The following is a 12,904-nucleotide window of genomic DNA, read 5'->3' on the forward strand; positions in this document are numbered from 1 at the left end:
CAAAGTTAGTCCTTAGGAAACGAAGGGGATTTTGGGAACTGTGAGATGCTTTGCCACTAAGGCGTGAGAATTTCAAAGTTAATTGTTTTCAAGATAATAGAAGTTTAAGTTCCTTTTATTAGTTAGTTCCCTCTCACAGAATAAAAGTGAGTTGCCTCTTACGGCCCATGGCTCCGTGTCGACAGCATGGGGTAAAGTCAGTGCTGACTTTCAGTGTGCTGTCTGGATGATAGACGGAGGCCATTTAAAAGCAATGCCAGTTCAGAATTCAAGAGTTAAAAGAGCTTGTAATACTCCAACATTCATATAGCTGAGAATGAGAGGATATATTTTTTTTTTTATCTGTGCTGCTGTGCTGAACTGCAGAACAAGCTCTCTCTCTCTGCAGCACCTCAGCTCAAATCTTCCTCTGAACCAGACTTCTCTTGACAAATTCTCATCCTCCATAGCACACAGTCAGCCTTTCTTTAACAGCTGGAGCCATTAGGTTTTATATCACTTAATTATGAGCCCCGTTCTGTTCCTGCATGATAGGCATAATAAGTAAGGCAACATATAGAGCCAGCTCAGCTTCAGCTCTGTGAATGAATGACTTTATTAGAAAGCTGAATTGACTATAAAATCGCTGGAAGCTGGGATAACTGGGGCTGCTCAGAACTGTGTGGTTAGATCAGTTCTGCATTCAGCTTTAAAGGTGACATTTTTAGGGGTCTCAGTCAAAAAGTCCATTAACAGAATAACCGTTTTATTTCTGTGCAAGATGACATTTAAAGAAAAATCAGAAATAATATAAAATCTGAAAAAAAAAAAAAAAAAAAAATCACAGAACCCTATAGTGCGCCTTAAACAGTAACATTAAACAGGACAAAAATACTAAGTAACGTGTGACTGGTCTGTGTTTGGGATTGAAAGCAACATTGTTTGGACATGCAGTTTAGCTTATTGTCAAATAATAAATACATTATATAAATTATGCCCCAGTTTGAATAAAACTAAATAAAAATGAATAGAAGGCTGATTTGCAGGTTTGACAATATAAAAAAAAAAACTTGTAGTATTTATAAAGTTCATTTAAATTTGAGCTCAGACATTTCTAACACTGTGCATTTCCTGATGGTAGATCAGAAATGTTGAGACCAACCAGTGTGTGGATAACATGGGAAGAAAGGAGAATGAGAAAGTTGGCTTTTTCAACTGCCACGGCATGGGCGGAAACCAGGTGAGGAAAGCAACTGTTAACACTTCAGTTTTACTGGTTACTGGTTATTTGCAGTACATGTCGTAATTAATATGTATGTGTATTTTCTTCAGCAACCTTGCTTTTGTAATTTTGATATAATATTTTCATTTTTATAATTATCTGGACACACTGTCCAAACTGACTGTGCTGTAGATGTCGAATGTGTCTCTTTTAAATCAAGATCCTACCAAACCTCTGATGCTTCTTTATCTTTGGGAATTTGTCTTAACCCAAAAGCTTGAGCTCAGTCAGGTTGCATGCGACGTGTGTTTGAACTGCTGACGTTTAAGCCATTGCACAGATTTTAACTGCAATTTAAGTCAGGTCTATTGTTGATTTGGCTGTGTGTCATTGTGAAGTCTTTGGCATTTTAAGAAGGCATGCTCCAAAAATCACATTGTTTTCTTTTGTCTAAACTTTGGTCCCTTTATCCTTACACACTCTTATGTGATGTTGTGTAAATCTGCACTACACAAACCAGAATCTCAGTGTAATCCTGTTAGAGAAAATGTGAAAAGTGGAAGTTAAATACTGTCAGATTCATAAAACAAAAAAAAGAAAAACTGCTAATCTAAATTTAAAAAAGAGCAAATATGTGCAACTTGTTTGCATAGTCTTTCTGTGTTCTGTCTCCAGGTGTTCTCATACACAGCGGATAAAGAAATTAGGACAGATGACCTCTGTCTGGACGTCTCCCGCATCAACGGACCTGTTGTCATGCTCAAGTGTCACCACATGAAGGGCAATCAGATGTTTGAGTATGATGCTGAGGTAGGATCTGTTCCCTGAAGTAACCATTCCTTCTCCTGGTGGCCAATGTACTGAAAATGACTTGGATGAAATGTTGATAGATTGTGTTTGTCTGAGTCATGAGGATGTTGGTAGTCAGAAAAAAGGAGTACCTGTTTGCTGCCACCAGGTGGTGTTATATGTCAGTTTTGTTTTCAGCAACCATGTCTCTCCTCTCATGCTCTCTTCTTCTACATAGTATGTTGGCAAGTGGGAATATGATTTTGAGGTAAGATGCTCAAGCCATTGCTCCTGAATATTGCCCCATAGTTCTGTGCTTGAAGTGTTGTGGTATATCCTATAGCAGTGTTTGGTCTGTGAAGTGCCAGACGGTATTAGACTAGATCAATTAAAACTCATGAACGTGAACCCAGTCTAATCTGGATTGAAGCTGAATCTGATGGAAATTTTGATCCTAATTCACTTTGTGAAAAATATTTTGTATGAATCTACTTTAATGAAATTCAGCAAAGAAATAAAGGGCTGTTAAGTTTTATCTAACAGTCATTAATCTGTCACTTAATCAATTAATAGGAGGCAAAATCATTTATACTTATGACAAAAACAAACAAACCAGATGTCAGAGCTAAAAATAAAAGTAGCACCATATCTTAAAAATCAAAACAATTCAATCTATAATGGATGGGAATAAATAAACAACCTATCCTAATCTGTTGTGATCTGTGGTTTATTACAGTCTTCATAGGCTTGTAAGACAAACTCACGCAAGGCACAATATGCAAATATGTGAGCAAGTCTCAGTGTATTTATTTGTAGTACTGTATCACCATCATGAAAGCTAAAATTAGATAAATGGCAATGCCTAAAACTGCATATTAAACAGCTGAGTCTCATTATTACTTAATATTTCTGGTTACATGGGCTATAACAGTCTTAAAATGTGAATATTCAGTCAAATGCGGAAACAGTAGTTGCAGGCTCTGTAATGGAAAACAGAAAGTCATTTTGAATCTCATAGGAGAACTAAAATATTCTCCTCAAGCCCTGTTGACTCCAGATTATACAACCTAAAACACATCTTTTATATTAACAACATGCATTTTTAACCACTGGTTAGAAAAGGCTGCACTGAATACGTTATCTATCTGTGATTAAGACGTACTATTGCTGACATGTAGATACTGTATGACAAGGTGAGGAAGCCTGCAGGCCTTTCTGTCAAGCATTAGACAAGCCCTGAAGAAATCCTTTCACTACACTTTGTTCTCAGGGCGCATTCATAACGTGGAAAAAAAATGAATAATTTATCAATAAAGAGCACTGGTCTCTGTTGTAAACATCATTGGGGTTTCACTGCTGTCAGTGAACAAGGTTATTTTTAGGCCAGGTGTGATGGACAGGGGCTGAACCCTGGGTGACTACTGTGCCATTAACATTTCATCTGGTCATCAGTTTCATGTTCTCAGGAATACCTGACTTTTGCATATCCCTGCTCTGTTCATTCACAACTGTGACAAACTGCCTTTCTTCTTTTTCACCTGCTCTGCTGTTTCAGCCAGAAGTAAGCAGTTTTCACTGGGCTCTCTCCAACACATGAAGATGCCAGTTGCATACAGTATATTATGGCGGCCAAATAATTCTACTACATAGTCAGCTCTACTTTTCACTTTACACTTTACCGAGTTGGCCATGTGAGGATTAAAATACTGTGCATAGACAATTTACAACCATATACATTAAATTTAGGTTTAATTACAACAAACCACGATTTTTGGCATCTGTATTTGTGCTTTGAGATTTGGTTCTCCTTTTTGATTTGTTGTGATATTATTTTAAATGTATATTATGTCAGGTTGTAAAATCAGTGCTGGATAAAGCCCATTATGGCAGCAAATTGTATCTAAAGGTTAGGTGTTAACTGAAGGTTTTGAATTCCTGATATGAACCAAACGGTTCTTCTGCCAGTGAAAAATCACTTCTGATTGGCTCTGAAGAACAGATAGATTCGATTAAAAAAAATTAAATTGGTGAGTCTTGAACATACCTTCACAACCATCTGTCCTTCTCACCCCTGGCTCGCTGCAGAAGCACACCTTCCTCCACATCATCACCCAATCATGTCTGACCATCAGCCGTCTGAGGGACGGCACCTACGCCCCCACAGTGGAGTACTGTAACAACAGTCCCATACAGGCCTGGATCCTTCACAACTACACCCGTCTGGAGGTTGCTAGACGCCTCTACTTCAGTCCCACAGACTATTTTCTCTAAGCTTCCCATCTGCTCATGGGGACTTTAGGCTGTGAGGTGAGCAGGTCAGTACAAATCAGGTTAGAGTAGAAGCTGGTGGTGATTTTAGCTGCCTCGTAGTGATGTAGTTCAGTATTGGTAGACCCTGTAGTAGATTTGTTTGACCAGTTTAGTCTTTATTAGGCATCCTTGCAGCTGATTTTTTTTTTTTTTTAATTTTCTGTATTTGTTTTTGTTAGTGAGACCAGATGAATGAAGAGCTAGTTGCTATGAAGCTTATCTTTTAGTTATTTGGTCAGAACATGGATGAAATTAGTTTTAGGAAGCATTAAGTAGCTTTTACCAGTGACCTTTCAGGGGAAAAAACATGCAGGCCAGGCTGGAAGCACATCCAGTAATGACAGATGGTTCAGGATGGTTCTGTTTATAAGATGTTATCAGCAGACCCTTGGCTAGTCTTCCTGTTAAATTATACGTCATTTGACATGTATTTTCCAATATACATATTTTATTTTGATGTAAAAAATCACTGGCTGTCCCCTGGATTGTCAGCACTTGGTGAATGATGCCTGAGAGGGAGGGAGATGTGTGTATTTTTAGCTGATTATCTACATGCAGGGCTGATTGAAATGGGCTTGCCATTGTTTACAAGTTCTTTTGAAGTGATCCTTCATTGTGAACCTAGCTTTCACAGCCTTGGCCTCTCAGGCCACTCTCCCATTGGCCTGAAGCAGCTGTGTACACCGTGTGCCACGTACATATTGTAAAAGCAATGAATTCCAATTCAGTGCCTTTCACCATTCAGTCTGCCTATTTACATATTTTTGTAAGGAATGTTTTTTTGGCTCAGCATTTCTGTCTGTTTCAGGGTTGTCATTTTTCTGGCTTTTCCTGTCACAGTGTCTGTCATTTTCTGTTTCCCCAGTTCTGTTCTGCTGAGTTATCTGGAGTTTGCACCTCAGAAGCCTCTAGTGTTGCAGCTCTCAAAAAGCCGAAGAGCAATTTCACTGTAGCATGCCGGTTTTTGTGTTCAAGCATGGTAAACTGAGAAAGGAGCTCCCATGGCTGATGGTGTGTGTCAGACAGCAGTAAAGTGACCTGCTGGTAGATGGCCTGATTTGCTGATCAAACTCAGAGGTCCTTGTAGCACAGGAAGCACAAGACGAGAGCAGGGCACCGTTAGAGCAAATGATACTGTTGTCTTACTCTGCCTTGAGACGAAAGGAATCTGTTGTTTTTGTGTTTCCCACAAAACGCATCCTGGCCCTCTAGGTCTCTTTCCAGTCAGCACAAGATGGTGACAAGGAGGATATTGTTCCTCAACTGGGGCTCATGGTTAGAAACCATCCTTATTTAATTAGCCTGTCTCTGCTGTGTGCACACATTGAGTCTTGCTTTGGAGACACTGCTTGGTTTGCTGGGAGGCTGAGATGGGAGTTTTCTCTGCCCCAAAGGAGGCATGAAATAATTATGAAGAAAGGACAGGACCTCCACATTTCTATTATTTTTATTAAATGTGGACCAGGTTTTCTACCCTCCACTGTTACACTCCTCCGATTACACCTCTGCCACTTGAGTAGGTTCACAAAAATATATATATATATTTACTGTACTTGTTATTGCCTAATACAGGTTTTTATGGTTTATAGATTAGCTCTACCTTTGGCTCAGGAAAGCTCCATGTGTTTTAAAGAGGTATTTGCAGATTTTCCTGCTTCTCATTTACACATTATACAAAAAATATCTGAGTTAAAAAATATTTCTGGTTCTGTTTACTTAACCTGAAACCTGTGGAGGGAGAATCACTGTCTCTTTAGTAATCTTTTTTTTTTTTTTTTTAAATAAGGCAAGAAAAGCATAGAGCTGCCTTATTGTTCCTTTCTTTGGGTTTTTGGCAGGTGTGTAGAGTTGAGCACCACCTGCTCTCTTTGTTCTTTGTCTGTTTGAACAAATGTGCCCTGTAGGGCAGTTTGCAATGTGTACTTCAGGAAAAGGTGTGTACGTGGATACATGCACGCATGGTCGTCTTCTATTGAGGCAGACAATTTCAGGCCCTTGTGTTTTATAGTTTATGATCAAACATGCGAGCATCTCTGTGTGCTCATTAGTCTGAATATCCTCTGTCAACAGTCAAAGCATAGTTTGTTTTAATGAAAAATCACGCCTCAGTTGCAGGCTAAAAAAAAAATCACGCTTTTGTCCACTATTTATTGCTGCATGCAGGTTGTGTGTTTTGTTAATGTAGTTCTGATCATGTAAATAACTACCAGTGTAGCAGGGTACAGGCCTGTGAAACTGGGACTATCTCTCGTTTTGTCATGTATTACCATTTATATTTCAAGCTTCAACACCAAATCAAGTTTTATTTTAAAACTACACACATACAGACATCTCAGTTATTTATATTGTCTTAGTAGCACCTAACATAATTTGCCCACCTTATCTCATGGCATTGTTTTCCCCCAGCAGAGGTTCTGCTTCCCCTCCTAACAAACCAACGTCAGCTCTTCTGTTTCTTGGCATGTGATCCTTAGGACGAGAAAAGCAACTCATGTGACGAACAAAATTGCGGAAGAGTGTTACTTCTGAGGGAATGAACATAAACGGTTAATCAAGCCCATTGAAATCATACTTCCAGTTGTTAGTGGGGGGTGTTATCTCTCCAGCCTTTGTGGCAGATAGCCACATGTGCTGCATGCTCATGTGGTGCTTGAGTTCAGCTCATTACAACAGGTGTGTTTTTCTGATGTGGATGTTTTAAAAGCTTGTTCTGTCCTCTGGTTTTTCTGGTTTATGCAATAAAACAGTACACAGACAGGACTAATGGGTGGAGATAATATGCAGAGTGTGGCAAGAGAACAATCTGAGCTCATAATGTTATGAAGACATGGTTTGCTGAAAAGTTTACAGGAGTCTGTGGGGTCACAACTATTTAAAAGTTAAGGGTGTAATATAAAGAGTGACTTATTAGGAGAAATATAGGACTATAGTATCCATACATATGTTGTCATCGGTGTGTGATCACTGTGAAATACCAAACCTTGCATTTTCTTAATCTTATAATCAGTCTCTTAAATCTGCATAGTAAGCGGGTCTCCTTTCAGAGGCAGCCACGAAGAACCGCCATGTTTTTGCAGTAGACAAACACTGGGTCTAGATAGAGAATCAAATTTGTTTAACGGACGACAGCCTCCGTTTCAATCAGCTGAAAAGTAATCAACTCATGCTTTCATAAACAAGACTAAACCTGAAGCCACCGTTTTCTCAGCAGACATTTTGATTCGTCTTGGTTTCAAAAGCACATTAGCTGTAGTTTGGTTATAATCTGGTGTTTTAGTAAAACATGGCGGTGTGACAGTGAGTCAACATGAGCAATACCAGAGCCCTGAAACAGAAGCAGCTAAACAGAAAATCAGTCATCATTAATTTTGTTTTTCCTACAGTGACATGTCAAAATGTCTTTCACAAAAAAAAAGCCAATTTATCGACCAGTTATTATTTTCACCTGAGCTGAATCACATAGATCCTCATTACTAGACGATAATATACTTAAATGGCTCCTTCTGTCTGTGTGCTGTAGTGTCTCTGCTCCGTTTTCTAAATGATAATGTTATGAAAACACTTCTACAATAATTGGAATTAGTGTCTCTACAGTAGAGGCTACTTTTGCTCTCAGTCGTATGTGTTGGTGTAAAATGTAAATGTATTAACATGCCACAATACTGTTGGTATAAAAGATGTTATGTTACGATGGATACCATTACTATCCTCAATTACAACATATGGCAACTTTTGCTTATGCTGTCAACTTCTGAACGAATGGAGGGAAAAATAATCAGCTTTAAAACAAATTCTGTAGACATTCCAACTAAAGGCCCCTGGGAAGTGTTACTGTCCTAATAATACAAAGCCTTTAGATTGCTTAGTGTTGAATGAGGTTTAAACTTATATACAAGCAATAATAGTGAAGTCATTGTAACAAGCAGCTCAGTTTCTCTATTGGCACTAATGATGCTAATTATTTCACTTTCATTAACTTTTGCATTTCACACAAAGTCATTAATGGTACATGGATCACAAAGTCATTTAACAAAGTGCAGAATCAAAAAGAAAGTCAGTTAGTGAAAACTGGGTTGTTTTCATAATCTGAATGCATAAACACTTAAAGCTGCTGTGATCATTATTGACTCACTGCATGAAAGTGATAGGGGTTGCTCAAAAGCTGACTCAGCACGAACTCAGTGGTTTCTCTCATGTATAGGACATTACAGCATATTTCAGATTTTTGGTTTTGTTTTCTGGTCTGCAACAAAGTTAGAGAATAGATAGCAGCAGTGCTGGAACATTTAGCAGCTAATGAGCTAGATATTTGACTCAGACCAAAACAGAGTTAAAAAGAGAGTGAATATTGGACTTGAATTCACCAGATGGTCAGAAACACAATTCCAAATGAAGCATAAGCATAAGTGCTTGGTATGCAAATAAGCAACAGTTTAACAGCTTTACCATATCAATGAAAATCTGATAAGTCAATTTTTGGGTTCAGCACTCGTTTCTGCTGCCCCCTAATGGGCAAAATATCAGTTATTTTAACATACAGTAAGCAAACATGTTGAAGTGCTCTTCACATAAGTCAAATACTCTGCTTCTGTGCAGGATGAGAAAAAGTTGACTGGGACTGGGTTGATGATTTGTATTAATATTGGCAGTACTAAGTTTTATTGAATGTTAAGTTGTTGCTTCTGATGAGTTCTCCAAGCAGAACTTTTTCTTTTTGCGCTTTTAATGTTGTTGTTTTTCATGCTCCATGTACTTTTGAGTGTAACAATCTCTGGCCATCTACTGGGTCAAAAAGTACTTTTGTGAAATGTGGAAAATCAAAAGATAAAGTGTGTGAAGAGTCACCTCAAGTCACGAAGGTGAATTTAACTTTCTTTAGACAAGACTTAAGTATAGTGCTTATTTAATAGCAAGACTGTCCTAGGGGGAAACTGTCTCATTTTAATCTACACTACATATGTGTGTGCTGTACATTCATGTCTGCATGTTTGCAAATGTGTAATAGCTTGTGTCTGCTGCCTTCCAGCGACTCACTCTGCTGCACGTGAACAGCAACCAGTGTTTGGACATGCCGTCTGAAGAGGACAAAATGGTCCCCACCCTGAGAGACTGCAATGGCAGCCGCTCTCAGCAGTGGCTGCTCCGTAACATGACCCTGAGCGTCTGATCCCTCGCCTCAATACTCCCCCAACCACTTTGTCCTCATCCAAATCAGTCCTGGGTCTTCACACCCTCACCAGGTGGCTCTTTACCACCACAACATACGCCTCTTCAGGCATCCAGGCAGCAGAGGCTTATCTTCCATTATGGAGGTATCTCCTCTTACAGCTCACTACAGGTTTGAAAGAAGCTGCACCTGCCATTTAGGCAGCATGACAAGCTGTACCTTCGGCGACCTCATCACGTCCAAGCAAAGGGGGAAACGTGTACCTGGAGGAACACACTGGTATCAAAGCACTCACACTGTGTCAGGCATCTGCAAGTTGTGCATCCACTGTGCTGTTCAGACTGCCGCTTAGCTGCTGGATAAACAAACAGAAGAGCAACAACAAAAATGTAAGACACATCTCTATAATGGTCTGCCCTGTAAATGACCTTTGTCCATGCACTGCATTGGTATACACTGTAGGTACAATCTGAAGACAAAACTGTTGTTATGACAGTTGCTGCTCATCCTCTTTTCATATCAGTTTGTGAGTTTCAAAACATATAATGGGAAATTGATGTTTTAACAGAGCCTGGCCAGTACTGGATTTGAGAGGGCCCTTACAAATAGCCCTCCTGTCTATAAACTCATTAGTTTTAAAGCCAAACTGAAACCTCTCAACACTTTTTGGTATAAGGAAACATATGAATACTGCAGCTTTTATAAAATAGGATAATAGATACTAATAGACAATAGGGGAAATGCTATCAAGTTAGGCTAACAGGCTTCTATTTGGAAAGTGGAAGCTTTGTTTTTGTTCATGTTATTCACCTCATGCTCAGTCATCAGCATTTTATACAAAGGGGCATATTTAACCAGCTTCTCTCTTTCATTGGCACAGTGAAGTAGCCAGACTGTGAAAACAGACACTGTTTGTAAGATGATCTAAAACATATCTTTTATTACTGCAGTTTGTTGTTAATTGTCTGCTGATGTGCAATATATGCAGATATTAACTGAAACTAAAACTGATCTATTTATTTATTTATTTATTTCAGTTTCTTTAATTGATACTTATGCACTGTAGCTGTGATAAGCTTATGTTGACAAGGTTATTGGTCAGGCTCTAGTTTCTAAGGGTGGTTTCTCAAGATGTTTAGAGAAAACTGATTACAAACCAGCATCTATGAAAAATGAACACAAAACAAGAGTGTAGCTATAACGCCCTTTCCTCTTTTTAATCAAAACTGGTTGAGTAATCACATAAGATCCCATATTAGTCAAACAGTAATTTCACTTTTTACGGTACGTCAGGACTCTCTGGATCGGCAGAGAACATACTGTACTGGGGTTTATTTATAACAAGCTGTTTGAAGAAATGAAAAAATGGCTGTGGGGAAAGAAAGTAAAAGTAATCAAGACTCACTTCTGAGTAGGTGTGATGAATTTTGAACGAATGTAAGAGTTTTACATGTATGGTATCGACTGTATACTGCACTGTTATCATGGCCAACACTGCTAAAAACACATCGGCTAAGACATTGCACAGTTCTTTTTAGTATCTTGGGAAATCATGATGTCTTGAGCTGAATAGTTACCTGTGCCTTTAGACATTTGTTTTCCATTTAGTTAATTGGTTTTTAGATGATTGAATTACTTTGTTGTTGAAAATGAATGTTGTGTGTTTTCATTTGAGATAAAGGTACAGCATATTGATGTCAATAATTGTTATATCTCAAGAACCGATCACCATCAAATAAGTGCTAGGTGAAACATTTAGTTATCCATTAATTGTTAAGCCCGGTCAGTATTAGGTGTATCAATACTCACCCGTCACGCAAGCAAATGTGAGAGGTACTTTTCACCACACAGTGGGATCAGGCAACACACGTCATTGTACATAATACCGTTAACATGTTTGTTATTGTTGCACATACAGAACCAATTATTTTTCTAAGATGCTGTAAAACTTGAACACTCCTCAGAGAAAAGGGCATTGAATGGTAAAAAGATCATGAGGTATTGTTTTATTTGAAACTGAGGTAATAAAAACCAGTGTTTACCTTGCGTTTTGAAATTGCAGTGTGTCTTGGAAATCATCATAAGTCCCATGAAACCAATTCTCACACTACCTAAGGACCTTAGGCTAGCTTACATAAGGGGGCAACAAATGGTAAAATACTGTCAGTGCTGCTTGAATATGGAATCCATGCCAAGTGCCTACTTGGCATTCAGCATAAATTTAAATCACCTCTTTCATTTTACGCACACACATTTATTGTTTTTCATTATCTTAAAGTGCATGGTGTTAAAATAGGACTGTAATGTTTCAATGTACTGGTTGCAAAGTGATGTTACCTGTTTGTACATTTTATTTTATTTTGTTTTATTTATTTATTTTGTAGGAAAAAATAAAACATCTACTAAACAAAGAAATTGCATTAATTTCAGTGGCCAGCAGCTGATGAAAATGTGAACACAAGCACCAACACTGGTGGTTGTTTAATAAACTTTGTTCTTGAAGCTTTCAGGGTTTCTGTAAATGTCATAACCAGGCTTTTCAAGGTGGCCAATTGCAGCCTCTCTTTGATGGTGACGCTGACCGGAAGACACACTTACGACACAATGTTATAAGGAGCACATAGTGAGGGATGTTACCTCTCTCATTACACCTGCCACTGTCAGCTGATGAAGGTACTTCTGACATGAGTTTCATTGTTTTGTGAAAGTTTAAACATGGAAGGCTTGACCTTCACCCAAAGATTTGATGTACAGCTATATAATGATGTTTCGTTTTGCAAATGATTAGTCATTCATTAGGTATCACAGTTGTTGATCAGTCAATCCGTTGATGAAAGGGCGCTTGTTCACTTTCTTTCAGGATGTACTGAAGAAGATTGATTCACACTCATGATCATATGGTAAGTAAGAATCTACAACCCCATCCAGTAAGGAAACAGGAAAACTGTGGGCTACGCTGGTTCTGTCCAAAGTATAGGAAACCTGTTTATCAGCACCTCTGAAGCTTTCTATTTGACATTTCATAACACATTTTATTTTAATCTCTTTTAAAAAAAAAAAAAAAAAGTACAAATATTTTAGGATTTTTGTGGTGAAAGTACTTGTCTATTGACTGTTACATGGTAATTAGTGAGGTTTAGAGCTGCTGGTGCTGTAGACAGCTTTTTATTGCATTTGCACAGAGCCAGGTTAGCCGTTTCCCCGTTTCCAGTGTTTATGCTATGTTCACTAGTAGCCTGGCAGCAGCTATGGACACAAATGATAGTGGTAGTGAGGACACTCATAGCAAGACAAGTGAATTTCACAAACTGTTCTTTCCATCAACTAATTGTTTTAGCACTAAAATATGGGAAATGACTTGGTATTCTTATCTCCCCAAACAAACTCAAAAACTGCTGTGATTTGCAGGTTGCATTCAACAGGACACACAACAGGAA

At 38.4% G+C, this 12,904-nt stretch overlaps 1 protein-coding gene across 3 annotated transcripts in view; it reads left to right on the plus strand.

The window, feature by feature from the left end:
* Positions 1–11,697, plus strand: part of galnt13 (polypeptide N-acetylgalactosaminyltransferase 13) — a 30,379-nt gene extending 18,682 nt beyond the window's left edge. For 2 of the 3 annotated variants that reach the window (XM_026295630.1, XM_026295631.1), the window contains exons 10-12: positions 1,121–1,219; positions 1,877–2,011; positions 4,076–4,261. In XM_026295630.1, coding sequence (XP_026151415.1) covers positions 1,121–1,219; positions 1,877–2,011; positions 4,076–4,261 — 420 coding nt within the window. Of the gene's footprint in view, positions 1–1,120; positions 1,220–1,876; positions 2,012–4,075; positions 4,262–9,326 lie in introns of those variants that run through there. The other variant, XM_026295632.1, reaches the window with a different exon arrangement.
* Positions 11,698–12,904: the final 1,207 nt, after the last annotated feature.

This window comes from Mastacembelus armatus, chromosome 21, assembly GCF_900324485.2.
Source record: "Mastacembelus armatus chromosome 21, fMasArm1.2, whole genome shotgun sequence".
Lineage (NCBI taxonomy): Eukaryota > Metazoa > Chordata > Actinopteri > Synbranchiformes > Mastacembelidae > Mastacembelus > Mastacembelus armatus.